The sequence below is a fragment of the Lygodium microphyllum genome, chromosome 19, assembly GCF_053477565.2.
Source record: "Lygodium microphyllum isolate KBCC chromosome 19, Lygodium_microphyllum_v1.1.10, whole genome shotgun sequence".
In the NCBI taxonomy this organism is placed as follows: Eukaryota; Viridiplantae; Streptophyta; class Polypodiopsida; order Schizaeales; family Lygodiaceae; genus Lygodium; species Lygodium microphyllum.
The window spans coordinates 45,383,895-45,405,066 of NC_141153.1; the positions used below are offsets into that span (position 1 = coordinate 45,383,895).

Here is a 21,172-nt window from a genome sequence, read left to right on the forward strand (position 1 = left end):
AATGACACAACTAATGCTTCCGTGAATCTGGCACAATCATAAGCAAGAAAGATAGCCCTCAGCTTAGGATCAAAGGCCGGCAAGTCTACATCCTGTAACTGACTCAAAATACCAGTTAAAGGCAGGCTTAGACTCATCAAGCTTCAAGTTGACTAACTGTCATATGAGATGGACTTGATTGAAAGGAGTTCCTTGAGTTTCTCCCAAGCTACATAAGCAATGGTGGTAAGTCCCTTGATATCAACCACGATATCATCCGTAAGGACTGCCATTTTGAGGTAAGTAATGGCTTTCTTATTCATTTTAGCCCAATCCTCATCTAACAAAGCAAGAGGCTTATGTTCTGTTAAGGCATCATCACAATCCTCTAGAAAAAGTATACCGTGCATACGATCTTTCCAAAGATCAAAGCCATTGCCATCAAATTTACGAATCTCAAAAAGATTCTGTGTCAGATGTAGATGCACTGCCAGCCATCTTCGACAATAAAAAACTGCAATAAAGTGCCGAATACCTTCAGCCAATAGCAAGGTTGATGAATATAACAGCAAGTACACACACTTGTACTTTCAAAGGTGCCCAAGAAGTAGATATTTTACTGCAATTTCAGTCCCAAGAGCTGATTACAGCATGTACATGAACCAAATTTGATGCATATGCATAAATGACAGCTCCCACTTCAACAATACATCATCGTAACGCCCAAATGCAATAACCCAAGTGTTGTATGTACCACTGTTTCACCACATAATGAGCATTCAGCAATACATGTACCAAAAGAAGCTGCCTTTTAACAACATTCAATACATCCCAAGTCCAAAATTTCTCCCACTCAGTAGTGAATCTGTTGTAATTTCATTGTTAAAGCACAAATTGGCTCAAAATTCATCACCGATGCGAAAAGGCCCAAAATTTTTGCAACAAATTTTCCCCACTTGCAATAATACATCATCTCGAGTGTCGAACACGGGTAAATGTTGCAGAAATTTCACAAATTCTGCAAAACCCCCAAATTTTTGAAGCAACTATGCACAAATTATAGTGAAATTGGCTCATCTGAGTAAAATTTCACTTGGAAATGAAAAGCCCCAAAATTTTGAAACAAATGTGCACAATGTCTGCAATTTTTGGGTCAGATGTCACAATTTCACATGAACAACATCAAATCTGGGAATAGCCCCTAATTTTTAGGTACAAATCTTCACAAATATGAGCCCTATGCTTATACGTGTGAACCCTTGTCAATGTGAGCAGGGGGCCTACTTGTAGGAAAATAATTTAAAAATTGTCAAAAATGGCTGAAAGTGTTGAAAAGCCCAGCTATTGATCCGTCGATTGCTTGCGAGCTGTTGCTTGCTGAAATACTGGCTTGGGGTGCTGCGCCTGACTAAAAACATTATCGCCTAGTCAAATGCTAGTGCCGCTTGGTCAAAAAATTGACTGTCAATTGGTCACACATGCTACAGACTGTAAACGGAGGTCAGAAAACTAACAACCTGACTTGTGGGAGGTGACAACTTGTTGAAACATGTCGCCTTGTTGTACATGCAATTGCCTGCTGAAAAACAACTTGCAGAATTCTTTGCGTGCACTCTTGTCGCAGATTTGATACTAGTTCGAAGGGGGCGCGAGCAGAAGTACTCAGGTAATGTGGATGCCAAAGGAGGTGTATTGAGCAGTAGAGAGTGTGCAGCGAGAGTGGAGACTCGAGATGGGTGTGTACCAGTGTGGTACACACAAAATAAAAGAATGTATTTATAGTTAGGGTACGGTATACTTACACCCGCAAGGGTGTGTTCACATGTACAAGTAAATTACACGAGAGTAGCGAAAGGGCCTTTACACCCAACACTATGTGGGATTGTGAACGTGCAATGATTGCCTCTTGTTAGTTACATAAGTTTTATCGTGGCCTTCATGCCTCCTTTGCTAGAGAGAATGTGGTCCGCTTGAGCACCTCTTATGGTGAAATGATCACGAGTTTGCAGGGAATTGTGAAAATGTGCATAACCTATTTCATGGACTTGCTTGGATCGCATTCCTTTATTTCTCTTGCAATCGGTGCGGCCCATTCATTATTTTGATCTTTGGTTAAAGATCAAGTTACATTAGATATTGCCAACACTTTGGATATGGACATTACACAAGATGAGGTCATGAATGTCCTCTTGCATTTGCCTAAAGACAGGAGCCCAAGGTGGGATGGTAACATTGAGGAGGTTTTTGAGACCTATGCCACTCACTTGGTTGCACCTTTGACCGCCTTATATCAATAGATTTGAACAACCAGGCATGTGCCACTCTCTTGGAAGGTGGGTTTGATTAAATTGATCCCCAAAGTGCTATCCCCCTTAGCCTTGAAGCATTGGCAATCAATCTCCTTGATGGGCTTTGTGTATAAGATCTTTACCTTTAGCTAACAGACTGCATGAATATCTTTCGGACATTATTCACCTTGCTGAGTATGGATTTATCAAAGGGTGCAATATCTTGCACAATCTTGAATTTCCAGATGGGAAAAGATTATGCTCGTCGACACACAAAGGAGGAAATGGTGCTGGTTTAGTTGGACTTGGAAAAAGCCTTCAATCATTTGGAATGGTCTTTCTTGGGTTAGTTGATGCAAGATATGGGTTTTGGTCCGTGAATGTCTGCACTTATCAATACTATTAGTATGGATTCCTCGTGAATAGTTTTGCTTAATGGTGGTGTCACGACACCCTTCCTCATTCGTCAATTGGTTAGGCAAGGTGGCCCATTGAGTCCTTTGTTCTTTGCCTTGGCCAGTCACCCCATTTTGACGATGTTGTCTCATCTAGTGGTCAATGGTGAGGTGGTCTGATTCTCTCCCCCTTTGTACGAACAATTGGTGGGTAAGATGACATCTTCATGGTTCTTAAGGCTGATCTGGATAACATACAAACAACAATGGCCACATGGGACTTATTTGCCCTTGCCTCGGGACTATACATTAATGCATCTAAGTTGGCCCTTATCAGTTGCACTGAGAATGATCTCCATGCCTTGGGCTTGCAAGGCAAGGTGATGCTTAAAGGCTCTATTTTCAGGCACTTGGGGGGAGTGTAGGTTTCCTAGACCCCTCCTTTTCTCTCTCTTTTTCTCATCTCATGTCTAAAAATTTCAAAATTTTTCACTGTTCAATGTTCACTGCTGTTCAAAACTTAATTACAACAGTAAAAAAACACACACACACACACACACACACACACACACTCTCTCTCTCTCTCTCTCTCTCTCTCTCTCTCTCTCTCTCTCCGTAAAATGAAATGGCTCTAGGCCATCGTGTGTAAAATCAGACATTGTAGTGAAGGTACAAAGGAAGCAGAGTGGCTAAAGGGGACCATAAGAAACTATAGTGTGCCAAGCAAGTAGATCTTGTCTAGAGAAAACATCTGTTAACTCAATCAAGCCTAGCTACCAATGAAGAAGTCCTTTCAAGTGGGCCCGATGAAGCATCAAAGATGAATGCATTCTTCATGGTCCATATATGCCAACAACCCCAGAAGCTCAAGAAAGGAAAGAGCACTTTCATATCCACTTGCACGAGGTCCACTTGTCTAGAGAAAACATCTGTTAACTCAATCAAGCCTAGCTACCAATGAAGAAGTCCTTTCAAGCGAGCCCGATAAAGCATCAAAGATGAATGCATTCTTCATGGTCCATATATGCCAACAACCCCAGAAGCTCAAGAAAGGAAAGAGCACTTTCATATCCAGGTGCACGAGGTCCACAAACTTCGGATGTCCAAAGACCTAGTCCTTTGGAAGCATTAATAGCCCAACCACTCGTAACCAAATGGCCGATAGTAGTGACCAAACCTTCCTCATGACCAACCAAGTAAGGAACCGATGGTGGGGGGTTTCAATTGACGTCTATCAAAAAAAGCAGTAACCATTTAAAATCCTTCGCTTGGAGAGTGCTGAGGCAAGGGGAATCGCACCAATCAACATTCCCCGAATGAAAACCTTGGACTCGAAAGGTGTTTTGTTAAGCCAGCCTGTCATCACCACAAATTTCCACCACGCTTGGCCTTTTTGGAGAACTTCAGGCTGCAAGTTCAAAGGCTTTTTTTCCCAGAATGTGGTTGCCAACCTAAGATGTCACTTTTCCTTGTTTTTTGACTTTTTTTTTTTGGGGGGGGGGGGGGGGAGGAAGTCAAGTATGAGATCCCTAGACTTTCCTACTCTTGTTTTTTCCATACCCCATGATAGGTAAATTTTTTCCACTTTACCTTAAAAAAAAAAATTCTGTACCCAACATCTGAAACAACTTTTCCCGTGTGGGAAATGTGTATACCCATGTGTGGGAATCCAATTATGAGCTGTTGTATTTTGCAATTGATGTAGTTGTGGTTGCCAACACCCAATCATAGCAATTGTTGCCTTGACACTGCTATTGCAGCCCACGTATCATCTTTATCTCCGCTTTTCCTGGCTGACTCCCATATAACCTTTAGGTTTTGGCCCCTTTCTGTCTTGGCTGGAGCTGTGTTGCTATAGCCTTGTGTCTCTTTCTTGCCACCTGTTTTGGTTATTAAGGCCACCCTCCTCCTCTTCTTCACCTTTTGTGTGGTGCAATATGGCCTTTTGCCAATGCTTTTCTAGCCATGGAACATAAGTACTCTAAGACTGCAATTTTTGCTAGAAGCATTGGACAGTCTCTCTTTTGCTCTCCTTCTTGCACTCAGCTTTGCTATTGCTTACATTTCTTCTCACTTACTGGGTGCCTCATTTTGTAGGGACCATGCTAACGCTTCATGGGAAGGCTTACCACACCTTGTGTTGAGGCTTAGCTCTTGTTTGTATCAGTTTCTGTCAGTTGTACAGCATCTATGCAAAATCGGTCAGCATTTATGAGCAGCCAGCCAGTGTACAGCAGGGTGGACAGTTTTGCAGCAACCAGTTGTTTAGTTAGGTTGGACGGCATGATAAGGCCATTCTTCTTGATCAGCATGTTGTCCTCCATTATAGTACATCAGTCCTTTCAGCGTTAACTCCCTATTTATTACTGCTCTTATTTCAGTCTGCTATCATCAGGTTTTAGTGCCTCCACTCTCCTCATCTTTGTTAGCAGGCAGGTTGGAAGATAGCACAGAAGAAAGCAATAGAGTATGCTAGTCGGCCAGCAAATTGGCCAACCTGATCAGTTTGCTCTAGCTTGCGATAAGGTGCTTGTACATTGTGACTGCTGAAAATGCCCACTAATTGACACGAAAAATGCGTACGTTCCTTCGAGAGAATTGATTGTACCAACTGTAACTTGAGAAATGCTAGTCTAGGGGATGACTAATCTCTATTACGCCCTCTCAGATCTTGGATGTGGCATAAGGCTCAAGGATTTGAAGTGTTGTCAGAGAACAACTTGAGGAAGCGCCTTCGTAAACAAATGTCAAATCCGCTAGATTATCTTCTATTTTAGTGTAAACCACATCAATGGTCTCATTTAAGATTTTCTGTTGAATGAAATGATATTGTATCTCAATGTGCTTCGACATTGCATGAAACACTGGGTTCCATGCCAAAGCAATGCAACTCTCGTTGTTGCAATGAAGGGTCATAGGATCTGTTTGAAGACAACCAAGCTCTCTCATCAAAGCCACATTGACTAACATGTGGTAGAAGACGCCGCTCTATACTCCGCCTTTGTGGAAGAAAGGGCAACAATGGGCTGCTTCTTGCTACTCCACATGATAACGCTTGCACCCAAAGTAAAGCAATATCATGTCGTTGACCATTGTTGATAAACATTCTCGGCCCTATCTGAATCCGTCCAACGTGTAAAAACCAAAGGATAATCTCTAGTACTTGTTGGATAATGAATACCAAGATTGAGGGTCCCCCTCAAGAACCACAAAATTCTCATAGAAACCTGCCAATGTACCAACTTGGGTTTACTCTTGAACCCGGCCAACAAACCTACATGAAAGCACAAATCAACTTGAGTGTTAATAAGCTAAATCAAGGACCTAATCAATTGCCTGTGGCGGGAAGCATCCATCGCTAATGAATTTGCATGGGTTGTAGCCTTTCAGCTCGGATCCATAGGAGTAGAAATAGCCTTACATCTCTCCATCTCAAATGTGGCCAAAAGCTCTTGCACATACCACTATTGGGAGATGAAGATCCCCTTGGAGTCTAGTAAATCTCATGGCCTAAAAAGAAATGGAGAAGGCCCATATCCGTCATCTTGAACACCTCATATAGTACCTTCTTCGTCTCCTTGACCTTTTGGGCATGGTTACTTGTCAAAATAAGATCATCCACATAAAGTAGGAAGAATGCATGCTCTTTGTTGAGGTGTGGACATACACTTAGGGATCGGACGAGAAATATTGATACCCAACTTCCCTTGGAGGAATGAGTCTATCTTCTTGTTCCAAGCACATGGAGCTTGTTTGAGGCCGTAAAGGGCCTTCTTCAAACTTGTACACTTGTCCATTTGATGAGGAAAAGAAAGGAGGTTGCTCAACATAGATCTCCTCCTTCAAATGACCATTTAGGAAGGCAAACTTCACATCAAGTTGATAAATCGGCTACCTTCTATGGTTGGTCAAGGTGAGAACAGCCCTAATGGTAGCCATCTGAGCTATAGGTGCAAAGATGTCATGGAAATCCATTTGTGGCCGTTGTGTGAACCCCTTTGCAATGAGTTGCACCTTGTGCTTATCCAGAGTACCATCACTGTGATATTTGGTCTTAAAGACCCATTTTACACCAATCACCTTCCTATGAATGGGCCTAGGCACAAGATCCCAATTACCATTCCGCTCACTAGCATCTAACTCTTGCTCCATAGCCTTCTTTCAATGTTGCGACTACAAAGCCTCCTCCATGGATGTGGGCTCCCTATCTTGTATGGCACAGGTGATTCAACAATAGTTAGTACAAATAAGCTTAGTGGTATGTGTTTGGTTCCTTTGAGATTGCAGTGGACCATCTTGTGGCTGCCACTTCTTAGGGACTCCCTTAATCCTTGAATCACGAAGTGTCTCGAGCCCGACGAGCAGGCTGATACTTTCCCCACCATACTCCATTTGCCGAATTTTCTAGAATATCCATAGGGGTCGACTCAACACACGAATCCAATGGTTAAGCAATTTGCTCTTCCCCAGAGGGTGGAGCCTCAATAGGCAAAGGGTTTAAAGGATGCCTTCCAAAATCTATCACCTATTACATCTTGTCATAGCCACTGGATGGAGTTAATGGTAGATTACTTAGGAGTCACTACTCATCATGATTGTTACTCTTATGTCATGCTAGACAGGGACTAGACTTGAGATGCATTTGACTAGATTTAGTTTCTTTTTAGTTTGTTGTATACTGATTTGTCTCGTTCACAGTCATTTGCAGGACTTGTGAGCTGATGGTGAACAACCATTGTACTCTTTCATTGGCTTTGAAACAGTCTTTTAGATCATACGTGCATAAAAATGGGCTTGAAATACTGATTTTGAAAAGTGCTCTGAAAATTGTTCTTGTGCTCATTGTTGATGATACATGTTATTGTGGGTGTGCACTTTTCTTCTTGCTATTATACATTTTTTGCATCACACACATACATTAAGGTTGGTGAATCTCTGACCAGCAATACTTGGAACTTTATAATTATTATGTTCTAGGAAATAGCAGAAGTTTATGAAAAAGAAGGTGATTTGCATCAATCAATGGAGTATTACGAGAGGGCTGCAGAGCTTTATGAGGGTGAAGAAGCTACCAGTGCAGGAAACCAGTGCAAGCTAAAGGTAGCACAGTTTGCAGCCCAATTAAAGGAGTAAGTAGAAGTGTTATGACTTTCTTGCTTTTGTTAACATTTTTTGGTCTGTCTGTTAAGTTTTCAGCTACTTATGTTTTTGTGCTTTAGGTATTCAAAAGCCATAGGAATTTTCGAGTCTATAGCACGCCAATCGATGGACAACAATCTTCTGAGATATAGTGTTAAAGGATACTTACTGAATGCTGGTCTTTGCCACCTTTGTGAATGTGATGCTATCACAATACTGAATGCTGTAGAGAAGTACGAGGTACATACAATTTGAAGCGATTTTCTTCTTGTGGAGCAATTAAAGTTGTGCTCCAGATGTTCAATTGGCAAGCATTTGTTTTAATGCAGGAGTTAGACCCTGCTTTTGCCAACAGTCGGGAATGCAAGTTTCTAAGGGTGAGATTTTGCATTGGCATCTATGTGTTTCACTCTTTTGTTTAGTGAATCATAAAGAGGCTGTGAAACTCTTAGGACTTGGCAAGTTCGATTGAGGAGGAAGATGTCGAAAAGTTCACTGATGTGGTCAAGGAGTTTGATAACATGACTCGGCTGGTAAGTTTTTGGGTTTACTTTTTTGGCAAGTGTGGCTGCATTGCATTGTTGCAATTAAGAATAGAATAGTCTTAAATCAAGTGATAATGGCAAGTGCACTTCAAATTTAAGAAGTGTGGTATTTTATAGCATGTAGATAGTGTATACTAAATGAAGAGTGAAAATATCCTCTACGGACTTCTCTTATCATGAGAAGCCAGAGAACCTTTGTTCATATTTGAATTGTATATGGAGAAAGAGGAGATTTTGCGCGTACATTTAGGCTGCCAAGGCATAACCAGAGGCATAATTCTCCTATCCCTAAGCCTTGAAATAGTGTTGCTCAGACATTTTCCTTGTAAAACCACTCCACATACGGAGATCGAAATTAGGAAATAATGCACTACAATTAAATGTTGATGCATCCAAGGACTTTGGTTGCTCAACACACTGTAACATTAATAGGTTGATGCCTTGTAGCCTGCAACACTCGCCTCAACTTCTTTGTGACACCAAAGGCAACCTTGCATCATAAGGAATCTTGCCTTGAGAGTATAGTGCATGGGCTGCTGAACAGTAAATGACTGATCACAAAATTGTAGTGTCAAATCTCATCATGGGTCAATCTGCATAAGAACTGCACCAATGTTGTTTGACCACTTGCATGATGAGATCTATTGGCCCCAAACCATGGCACCCCTTTATGGTCTTTTTTCCCATTTAGGTGTATGCTATTACAATGGTAGGGTGACAAGGTAACTTTCCTTTGAAAAATTAGCTCTGGTTAACTTCAGCTAAGTGGCCTACTTTTGGGAAAGAATGCTAATAACTCAATAGTATGATGATGAGGTAATTTCTTTCAAAAATTACCCCTAGTTAACTTGAGTTAAATGACCTGGTTTAGGGAAAAATACTGATAACAAAAGGGCAATGCTCTTGCGCACACTTGTGCACCCTTGTTTTATTTTCTGAAGGGCTCCCAACTCAGGTTACAAAAATTGATGCTTAATTGTCAATGGATCTAGGATCACTATTTCCTCTGTGAACCCTAATTGTGCAGCACAAAACAATGCTGAAAACATCCTAATTTACAGCAACAATGTTGGAAAATGGCAGCCAGCTATGGGGAGAGAGAGAGGAGAGACAATGATAGCAAGAGAGTGAGCTGAAGCAAAAAGAGTAGAGTGCACTTGCTTGAATGAAAGATAGAGTGAAAGTACAACTTATGTTTAGGTCAAGGGTTGACCTAACCAGCCTTCCACTAACTAACTAGAGTTAGGTTTATTTTACTCTAGAGCATAGTGTCACTACTTTAAGTTTCTAAGACACTAGGTGTACACACCTTACATTGACACTTTAATAAGTGTCCACACCACACAAATCACATTGGGTGTTGCCCATAGAATCGGCAAATTCTAACAGTCCCTTGTAGTGCCGATGTGATGAAGTTCAAGGATGATTAATCACCAAAGGGTAATAAGTTTAAGGACTTTCGAAAAGCCTCAAACTTCTTGCATGGTAGTGCCTTGGTGAAAATGTCTGCAATATTTTTTTGTGTGGGTACATGCATCAAGCTGATCTCTCCTGCATAGCATCTCTCTCTGACATAATGGTAATGCACCTTTGTGTGTTTCGTGCGAGCATGAAACAGAGGATTTCGTGCTACTACAATAGCACTCTAACTATCACAAAGAATGGGTGTAGGACCCTCCAATGGTAAATGTAGATCAGCCAACAATCTGTGCAGCCATACACATTCCACTGTTGCCGTGAAGGCTGCCTTGTACTCAGCCTCACAAGACGAGGTAGCCATTGTATGCTGTTTGTTGCTTAGCCATGAAACGCATGAACGGCCTAGAAAGAAACAATGTCCACTAGTAGATTGCCTAGTGTCTGCATCACCAGCCCAATTTGAATCATTGTAAGCCTCTAGGAAATAATAATGCATGTGACTGAGTACCTTGCAAATACACGAAGATCCGCTTAACAGCTTGCCTATGTATGGTCCGTGGGCTATGCATATATCTGCTCACTTGAGATACTGCATATTGAATGTCAGGGCGTGTGTTGCAAAGATAAATAAGACAGCCAACAACTGGCTGTAAATTGCAACATCAGACATCTCTTCACCATCATGCATAGACAAATTTAAGCCTGGCTCCATAGGAGTGCACATAGGTTTTCAATCTTGCATACTAAACCTATGTAACAGCTTATCCACATATTGCGATTGTGACATGATGATACCATGTTGATTTTGGGTGAATTGAATCCCCAAATAACAGTGTAGGCAGTCCATATCTGACATAGCAAATGCATGTTTTAGTTCAGCCTTAAAATTTGCAATTTTTCCTTCTGTAGGTCCTTTGAGCAGTATGCCATCTACATAAAGAATGATAATCAGCAAGGCTCCCTCCCCCCCAATTCTTAATGTATAGAGTGGGAGCAGTTGGATTATTTTTGAACCTTTTGCTAGCTAAATAAGCATTAATTTTGGAGTACCATGCACGAGGAGCCTGTTTGAGACCATAAAGAGCTTTATACAACTTGCATACCATGTGCTCTGTCCCTTTAATCACAAACCTTGGAGGTTGTGACACACAAACATCCTCATGCAAATCCCCATTCAAGAACGTTGTCTTAATGTCAAACTGATGTACTTTCCAGCCATAATTTGCAGCCATAGCAATCACACATCTCACTGTACTCATACGAGATGTAGGAGCAAAAGTTTCTTCATAATCTATGCTCTTCTTTTGTGCATAGCCTTTTGTTACCAACCGTGCTTTGTACCTGTCAATTGTACCATCAGCCTTGCGTTTGAGTTTAAAAACCCATTTTGTGCCAATGGCCTTCTTGCCAGGTGGTAAATCCACAAGATCCCATGTAGAGTTAGTGGCAATAGAGTCTAACTCATCCTGCATGGCCTGCATCCAATGTACATCTTGCTGAGCTTCGTCCAAGGAAGTAGGCTCATCATCATCCAATAGTGAGCTCATAAACACATGCTCATCACAATCATCTACTTCCGTAAAATCAATCGAATGTGTCCCCCTTACATCATTTACTGCATTTCTGGCAGCCCTTCTAGTGTGTTGAGGTATAGGAGCATCCATTTTACTCTCCTGGAGAGTCTGTAACAACCATCTTGGGGACTGTTTTGGCTGTATTTATAGCAGCCCTTTCATGCTGTATTGCTTCTTTCATTGCATGCGGCAAACCATCATCGATACCCTGTTGTTCGGGAGCATATGGTGCAGCAACAACTTGTTGTATTAAGTCTGTATTGCCATTTACAGCAGACACAGACTCCAAAGTAAGTGGCAAAAGACCCTCAAAGACATCACCAATGTCATGGGTGGCTGGCATTTGAAACTGATCATGTGAAAATGCAGCATTTTCAGCAAATAGGACATCCCTACTTACAAAGACTTTCTTTGTGCGTGGGTCATACAAGCGATAGCCCTTACTCTCCGAACTGTAGCCAATAAATATGCATTTTACAGCCTTGTCATCAAGCTTTCCATGAGGCTCTTTCGGAACATGTGCATAGGCTATGCAACCAAACACCCGAAAGTAGTCTACTTTGGGTTTCTTGCCATGCCAAGCTTCGAACGGTGTGATCGTCTTCAGTGCCTTAGTGGGTGCACGATTCAACACATGATTTGCACACTGAAGGCCTTCCAGCCAAAATTTATGAGGTAGCCCCTTACTTTTTAGCATACAACGAGTCGTCTCCATAAGAGTCCGATTCTTCCTTTCAGCAACACCATTTTGCTGAGGAGCCATTCTAACAGTGGCTTGATGTGTAACGATCAAGCAAATATGTCTCAAAAGCACGAGATATATACTCCTCCCCTCTATGTGTGCGAAGTGTCTGCACTTTTAAGTCAGTTTCAGCTTTAAGCTTTGCAACAAGATGTTTGAAATGCATGAACACATTGGTTTTTTCCTTCAACTCATACACCTATGTATACCGAGAGTAGTCATCAGTAAATGTAACATAGTACTGATGACCTCCAAGTGCACGTGTCCTCATGGAACCACAAACATCAGAGTGAATAAGCTGCATTTTTTGGACAGCACGCTCTGCACCATCCTTTTTGAAGGCAAACCTACGCATCTTGCCCAAAATACATCTCTCACATGCATGAGGAGGTGGAGTCTCCACTGGAGGCAATGCATCTACCATATGACATCTTTAAAGGGTCATCAAACTCCCAAAGCTCATGTGTTCATAGCGAGCATGCCATAGCTCGGCATTTTGCATAGCAGGCGAAAGAGTAGTAACTGCTAAAGCATCATGAGATTGTCTGTCATATGTATCCAACAAAAATAGACCCTTATGCAAGTTGCTGGACAGTCTAAGTGCCTAATCCATCTCTCTGTCTCTAACAATGCATTTGTCATGCTCAAAGATGACTTGAAAGCCATGCTTATTAAAAGCAAAGATAGACAACAAGCTCTTTGTAATGCCAGGTACAAACAAGACATCTAGAAGCATGAAATCACAACCATCTGTAGTAGTAATAGTGACTGTCCCAATGCCACATACATCATAACTGTTGTTGTTCGCACATGTAACATGCTTCTCAGCAGGGGCTGAATGTAAAGAGATAAACAAACACTTCTTGGAAGTGATGTGCTTTGATGCCCCACTGTCAAAGTACAATGTTTGCTGCATTTTAGTAGCATTAAATGCTAAATCAGCCATTGAAGAATCATAACTGCATGTGATAAATGGATAGTTCTCGTCTACAAAATTGGTTGAAGTATCATCATCAGTAGATTTGCTAGCTAATGTTATGAGGATATGTATTTTTGAAACCTCACTGAACATGTGGATTAATTTTTAATTACATGATTAAGTAAATGTTGCATATGTGAGGTGCAATTGGGGTTAAAGTAAATTTACAAGCTGAGGACATGAAGAAATCACAGGATGTCAAAGGCAAAAGTTACTATAAGTTATGCCGCATAGATACTTGGTGGTATCTGGTGCAAGTTGTTGGCCTAGGTCATCCATTGGGCCATAAGTGTCAGTTGGTGACATTGGAGAAGTGGCGTTTAATGGTACCTAACGTCAATCTAATGATCAAAGATGGCGCAGAGACACTCAAGAATGGAAGTTGCCTAGCCAATTTAATTATTGGCTAGTCAGATTATTTTTTAGGGCACTGAAATAATTATTAGATTAATTTTTAGTATTTAAAGATTGAAAATTAATATTTAATTATGAAAAATGTTGGAAAAACCATTTGGAAAGGTTGCCACTTGTCAAAAATGCCCATGTAAGACTGAAAAACGTCTTTAGAGATTGGAGAGGCATTTTTATAAATTCAGCCTGTAAGAGAGAGGAAGGAGATGCTGCTAGTTTGATTTGCAGCCATTGGAGGACCTTCTGAGGCAGCTAGGGGCTGGAGAAGACCAATCAACAGCAGGTGATAGCATCTATAGGCTGTTGAGACAGGGCAGCAGCAGTAAATGACTGATTTTCTTCGATTCTTTGCATCTACAAGCTGTTATGGTAGGGCAGCAGCTGTATTTGATTGATTTTCAATCATTCTTCGCGACAAAACTCTAAATTTTCTCTCTCTACATCTTTCTCTCTCATCTCCCAGCCATTTCACAACCTTGCTCCGAAGATCTCAGCATTTGAACCCTTGGAGGCTAAGAAATTGCAGATTTCTCTGTTGTAAACTCTAATTTACAGCAGAAATTAGGGTTTAGCAGTAGCCTCGAGAAGCGTGTCAGAAATTGGAGTTTCCAAGACTTGGATTCAAAAGGGCTGAAGGTGAATTTCAGAATTTTAGCTAAATTCAGGTGAAGGACTAGCCAGCCATTGAATTTGGGGCATTTCCATCGTCTATGAAGTGGGTGAAGGCCAATTAAGTGCCCAAATCAAGGGGAAAATCAGATTGAAGACTTGCTGGTCACTTTGGACAGCAAGGGGAGTTTGGATTTAGAAGGGAATCGAGAGAATCCCATTGTAAATCGACTTCTTCTTCAATAAAGCTAAAGAAATACCGAAAGGGGCGTCAATTTTGGGACCAATCGGGTGTGCATTGTCCAAGATCAGTAGGTAAATTTGTATTTTCAGATTTGCATTTATTGTTTGTTGTTGTAATTAAGTTGTAATCAAGGATTTACCACACATCCACGAAAGGAAGGCTAGTTACAACTGATGTTTCTTGGACAACCAAACTGGAGTTCTTTTTTCTCTCTTTGGCCAATCTCTTTCTGCATTCATCGATATAGTGACCGCCGATTGGACTTCTTGCAATAATGGCATTTCCCCCTTTTTTTTAGTCTTTTCTGTCTTGGACAACCTTATTTGATGGCTGTCCAAGATTACCCTTTTGCTGATTTTTTACATTTTGCTTGACTTTTCCTTTGCCTATGAACTTGGAAAGCATAGCCACATCACCTGAATGCAATGCTACATTTTTCCAAGTATGTTCCTCTTGTAGCAGCAAGCGACCTTCCAACTCCACAAATGTGAGAGGCTACTGCTCCTCCCTCAAAGACAACATCAAAGAGGTGTGGAAACCAAGATATGACTCTGGAAGAGAATTCAGTGTGATGTTTACCAATTCAGCATCCTAAATGACCTCATCAACATTGAGTAGCTGCTCATGCAAATCCTGTATGTGAGTAAGGTGCTTTGTCATGCTATCACCTTCATCCATGTTCACATTGGCCAATTCTCTGAGGATATAGGATATCCTGGCCTCATTGTGTGCTGCAAACATACGCTCAAGTACATCCCATGCTGATTTTGAGGTCTTACAAGACCGAATGTGCAGAATAATTGCCCTTTTTACTGACAAGGCACTCAAAGAAAGTGCTTGTACATCTTTTGAGTCCCATTTCCTCTGATCCTCAGGAGGAGGGAGAGGAGCAGTAGCAGTAGCAACACCAATACCACCACTAGCAGTATCAACAATCTGTCCTGAAGCGTTACGTTGAGGTGTTTGAGGTGCAAGATCCCCTGGTCGCTGCAAATCACCTGTAACATAGTCCAAGAAGTCCTTCGCCACAAGAAGGTTACGGACCATAAAACTCCACAGTGGGTAGTTTGAGCCATCAAGTTTGTCCTCCTGAGTGAGGACACCAAGGATGTTGCTCTGATCATTATTCCCTTGACATGCCATGCTGTCAATGATAGACAAAAATCTGCAGCCAAATACTTCAATGCTAAAGTATAGAGTATACTCCTTAGAGTACAAAAATTTCCCACGAGATTAAGAAACAAGAACCAAACTGTCACTCAAATGCCAAAGTGTGCACAATGCCACCCAAATCAGCACTCAGCTAGAAAATTACAGCACTATATTGTTATACCACACCCGCCTCGAAATGTGTGTCCACAAAAGTACAAAATACAGCAACTTAATGCTAATTCTTTCCAAAATTTAATGAAATTTTCCAAAATTCTCTGCCCAATCTGATTGTAATAGCAATTAAATGTTGTTGTATTGCTTGTTGCTTGCCTTGGAGTGCGTATCGGGCAAAAGCCCCAAATTTCTGTCTAAAATTTCAAAGAAATTGAAGAAATTTGTACCTTTTGGAATTTCTGCAAAAATGTTGCCTAAGGATGCATGACAGCAGTGAACAATAGTCGAAATTTGCCTCGTGATGCATGCCGGATCCAAAAAAACTGAAAAGCCCCAAATTTTTGGGTAGCATGAGTTGAGATTCGAGAAGAGATGGCTGAAATAGATTGGAAATTCCAGAAATTTTGAGAAAACCCCAAATCTGAAAATTAGGGTTTCTGCACTTTTTAGGGTTTGCAGAAATTGGCGGGCAGGACTGATAAAATGGCGGGCAGAGCTGAAAACAACAGCAGCTCTTCCAAAACAGCAGCTCCTCGGGCTGCGTGCAAGGTTGTGTGTGGGATTGTGCATTGGACTGCGTACAACAGGGCTGCGCGCAGGCTGAAAACAGTAGATCTGGAGCAGATGACTGAGCTAGATAGATCTGAAGCAAATGGACAGATTTGGAGCTGATGGCTGAACTATACAGATCTGGAGTAGACCAGAGATGGCTTAGCTACGGCGGCTCCTCCACTTCAGTAGCACCTCACAGTAGCTGAAAACTCTTCCTTGAGCTAATAACCAAGCTGGCAGCAGTAGGACCTTGGGCGGGATGGCACCGGTTGACGGTGGCTGAATGGAATCCGTGCGTACCAGCTGCTCTGATACCAAATGTTGGAAAATGGCAGCTAGCTATGGAGAGAGAGAGGAGAGACAATGACGGCAAGAGAGTGAGCTGAAGCAAAAAGAGTAGAGTGTACTTGCTTGAATGAAAGATGGAGTGAAAGTACAACTTATGTTTAGGTCAAGGGTTGACCTAACCAGTCTTCCACCAACTAACTAGAGTTAGGTTTATTTTACTCTAGAGCCTAGTGTCACTACTTCAAGTTTTTGAGACACTAGGTGTACATACCTTACATTGACACTTTAATAAGTGTCCACACCACACAAATTACATTGGGCGTTGCCCATAGAATCGGCAAATTCTAACAAACAAGTCAATCATCATTTTTGCCCCAGATTCTTTATACATCCTCTTCCAAATCGCATTTGCCATCTATTCCAAACATTAACAGTGACCTTTCTTAAGACTATATGGAGTGCCACTTTGTCCCATGTGCCTTTGCCAATTGTCTCTCACATGAACAATGACCCATCATGCGACAAAACTAATTGGATTATCCTTGGTTAGGTCCTTGTTGTCCTTAATATTTATCATCAATTGCTCTCACTAATCATGATATTTCATGTGACAAAAACTGATTGGAAACCTCATGCATGCTCTCCAAAATCTAAAATGGTGCCTTATGTGGTGCCAAACTAACATCTACAAAACCCATTACAGAGCTAATAGGATCAGCCCCAGGACCTTGCATAGCAAATTGCGTTGCATGGCTTCCCAACTATCAAACATACCAATTTAATTGCTTGATTGCAAGCTAATATTACCATACATGCTGGTTTACAAACCCCCCAAACGTAAAAACCAGCAACTTAGTTCCTGCATTTTAAGACTTGGGGCATTACCAGCCATAACTTGAAGTATGAAACCCTTGCAAAAGTATTGTCGACGAAGTGGTGCAAGTTGTGGAATAGTTGGCTGTTCATAAGAAACATGCTGCGGAGTGCACATTATTCCTTGTTGGACAAACATACTTCTGAATTAGAGGTCCCTATACATTCGGTATTATTAGTGATAGTGCATGCAATGCCTTTGATTGAGAAGACTGCCCATGAGCCCCAGTAGGTAGTTAAGGATGTGGGACAACCTTTTTTCCTTTAATATTGGGAACTAGCTGCATAAAATCAACAAGCTGAGGTTGCTGAATCAACTATTGCAATGTCATAACAACACTCACCAAATGTGCCCAAAACATAACATTATAAACTTAACATGCACTTCACTTAATCACAAATCAATAAATAAATCACATTGAGGGGAGCTAGATTGCTTGTGCTCAGAGATGGACACAGATTGTGGCCCAAAAGCTTGGCACCCCTTGTGGCAGTTCAGTTTCAACTGTCTGATTCTGCTCTGAAGCCCAATCACTAGCATTCTCTAACCAGGGATTTGTCTTTGTACCTGCTCTTCATAGATCAGCGCAGTATTATCTGCTCACACTAATACCAGTTGCTATCACCAACTGAGCCAGCAGACTCCAAAAACTGACTGGACCTGTTGAAAACATCAATTTCTGTATAAGCGCCTCAAAAAGCATTTGCCGAGATCAAGATCACAGCCAAACAAGAATTTCAATGTCATCAAGTGAGAGGAAGTCTGCCCAACCCCATGCAACCCTGGTTAGCATGTCTATGTTGAATACATAAGCTTATAAGAGAGAGAAAAGAGCCTATTTCTCTTAGCAAACTGCCCAAGGCTGAAACCAGTCTTCCTCTTTGGATAGGGTGGTAAAACCTGATGAAGCACTTAATTATAGCAATTAATAACTGAGCATAATCTGAAGTGCACACATTACCTTAACAATCTTGGACAATAGACACTTGGTTAGCCCCAAAATAGACGTCCTTTCGGTATTTCTTTAACTTTGATTGCTAATGGACAATGTACAAGCTGAGATTCCAATATCTCCTTTGTTGATCTAAAAGCCCTTTGCTATACATACAATTAGCAAGCAATTTGGGGCAATTGCCCCTTGATTTTCACCTAGGACTTGCACAAATGGAACCACCAACTGGCCAAATGCTGCCTTCTCTCTCTCTCTCTCTCTCTCCCAAGTTGTAAACTAACTGAATGGGTGAGACCCAACATTCTCAGTATCATCTTTTTCCTTAGTAAAAACCAAGTACATTGAAAGATGATTTTTCATTACTTTAGAAATGGCAACTACAGATAAAACAAAGACAGATTTTCCTTTCAACTTTGGATCAAGTGTGAGTGTCTTTTCCTTATGTTGAATAGTGATCTCTTTTGCACGAGAATCAATCACTATATGTATACGGTAACACCATGGCATTCCAAGCAATACATCACAACCCTCAAGTGAAGTAATGAAAAACTCTGCTATTCACATATCGTTATATATGCAACCGAAGCTTTCCAATGAGTGGTGTGATAGGCTCTGCATGGCTTCTACATGCCATTTCAACTTTTCCCATGCATCCTCTTTGATGCTTAGACGGGCTGCCATGTCAACCGAGATGAAGTTGGCTCGTGTACCATTATCAAAGAAAATCAATGTATGTTGATTCCTAATTTTATCCCATGCTCTACACAACTCAATAGCATCATCATGTGGCTAATCGTTAACACCATTGGGCACCAATTCCAATGATGTTTTGGACTTCTTTTCTTTCCTTAAGATCTCCTTGATTTTTTGACTTTCTTGCTCGTTGCCTATATGGGACAATCCCTTGCAACTTGATCATCTTGTTCACAAATAAAACATTTTTTTGTAGCCATCAATTCCCTACGTTGTGCCAATGTTTCAAGCCATTTCTTTGCTATTTTGGCCTCTTTTCAGGCTAATTTTCAAATCTGGACCTTTTCTCAACCTTAAACAACTTTTTATTTAGCTTCTCCTCACTCTCTTGGAAGCTTGAATCCTTCCTATGGAGCAAAGTATTTGCTGTAGCAATAGTCTTTATGAGCCGAGACATGCTAGACACAATGGATTTAATGCAAAAATCCTTAATTTCTTTGGGCAGTCCACAAATATATTTTTCCACTTACTCGGGGCGATAAGAAGAAGTAACAATCAGCAACACATCCCAAAACTTATTATATTACTCTAAATTCTTACATTCCTTAACATCGAGCTTATTCCAAGCTGTCATGATGTCCACCTCAAAGGTACTTGTCAACTAATTGCAAACGCTTGCTTGAATTGTACCCATATTGATGATGCTCTACCTTGCATCAAAAGAGTGGACCACCATTACCATGCATTCCCCTTCAAGAAAGTGGTTGCCTTTCGAATCTTTGAGGACTTTGTGAAGGTTTCCCTCAAGTAGGCTACATCAAATTGTTGAATGAAAGTCAACCCTCATCAAAGTCTTTTGCTATCCCTTTGGGTGCCAAGCTGTCATACATTGGCTGCTGCAAAAAGGGTGCATTCGCTGAATTTATATCAAAACCAACACCAAACAGAGCATCTGCATGACTAGCACCCATTCCTTGAGCCCCATAAGCATTTAGGGTGTAGATGCATTACCAAACATGCTACTTTGTGCCTAGGCATCAAGCCAATGTTACTATACATAGGGTTTTGCATATTTCCAGCCATACCCGAATACATTGGGCTTTGCACACCATGCAATGGCCATTGCATACCATAGGGATTTATGCCATAAGTTCCTGTATGTGGTCCCTGTCTAATCATTTTCATAGCATGAAAAATCGTATTGTCACCGAAGTATCTTGGCTGCCCCATCATAGCGTACATGCTTGGTTGTCCAAAATCCATTGGATTGACACTTTCATGATGGCCTTGCATTTGCATTCCTTGCTCCATATGTGCTAACTCTTTTGCTTTCATAGCATCTTTGGGAGTTTCAAATGAAGGCTTTGGCATTTTCTTCAATGCACCTTATTGTCCTAAAGATGTAGAAGATGACTTCTTCTTCTTGCCCTTGCTATCCTTCTTTGGATTATTCAAAACTCAGGTGAAGTGAGAATCCTTTGCCAATTCAACAAAGAGATTTGTTGCTGCCCTCATCCGATTCTTGAACTGATCATCAAATTCCTCTTCACTTTGCCGGTCATCAACGTCATTATGCCTTGAAGGACCTACATTTTGCCTAACAACAACATTTTCAGCTTTTTGTCCATGGTTTGAGCCTTGTCCAAGATCAAGCATTGCATTTCCTTCATTCCGATGTGAATGCTTATACTGAGAGGCATCATCACTGCTTGATTCTATCTCAATGTATGAAGACATTGTTGTAATTTCTCAACTGAGAGCAAAGATCAGTACTAGCACAAAGCTTTGGCTTGCAATTGGGTGCCTCGGGTCCACCAAATCAAGGGATTGAGTGGTATCTCGACAATGGAGCCATGAAACCAATCTTCCTCTTCGGATAGGGTGGTAAAATCTGATCAAGTACTTAATCACAACAATTAATAACTGAGCATAAACTGAAATGCACACATTACCTTAACAATCTTGGACAATAGATACCTAGTTGGTCCCAAAACTAGCACTTCTTTCGATATTTCTTTAACTTATGATTGCTAATGGACAGTGTACAAGTTGAGATTCCACAATCTCCTTTGCTAATCCAATAACCCCTTTGTTGTACATACAATCAATAAGCAATTTGGGCCAATTTTCCCTTGATTTTCATCTAGGACTTGTACAAATGGA

The 21,172-nt window shown here is 41.1% G+C and overlaps 1 protein-coding gene across 6 annotated transcripts in view; it reads left to right on the forward strand.

Annotated features, from left to right (window-relative positions):
- LOC148019816 (alpha-soluble NSF attachment protein 2-like) overlaps nt 1-21,172 on the forward strand; it is a 45,548-nt gene that overhangs the window by 12,295 nt on the left and 12,081 nt on the right. For all 6 annotated transcript variants that reach the window (XR_015694876.1, XR_015694877.1, XM_087699994.1 and 3 more), the window contains 4 exons: nt 7,640-7,791; nt 7,882-8,041; nt 8,131-8,178; nt 8,254-8,334. Coding sequence is in view for 4 of the 6 variants with exons in the window: in XM_087699994.1 (XP_087556120.1) it covers nt 7,640-7,791; nt 7,882-8,041; nt 8,131-8,178; nt 8,254-8,334 (441 nt within the window). In the remaining 2 variants the exon portion in view is untranslated. The remainder of the gene's footprint in view (nt 1-7,639; nt 7,792-7,881; nt 8,042-8,130; nt 8,179-8,253; nt 8,335-21,172) is intronic.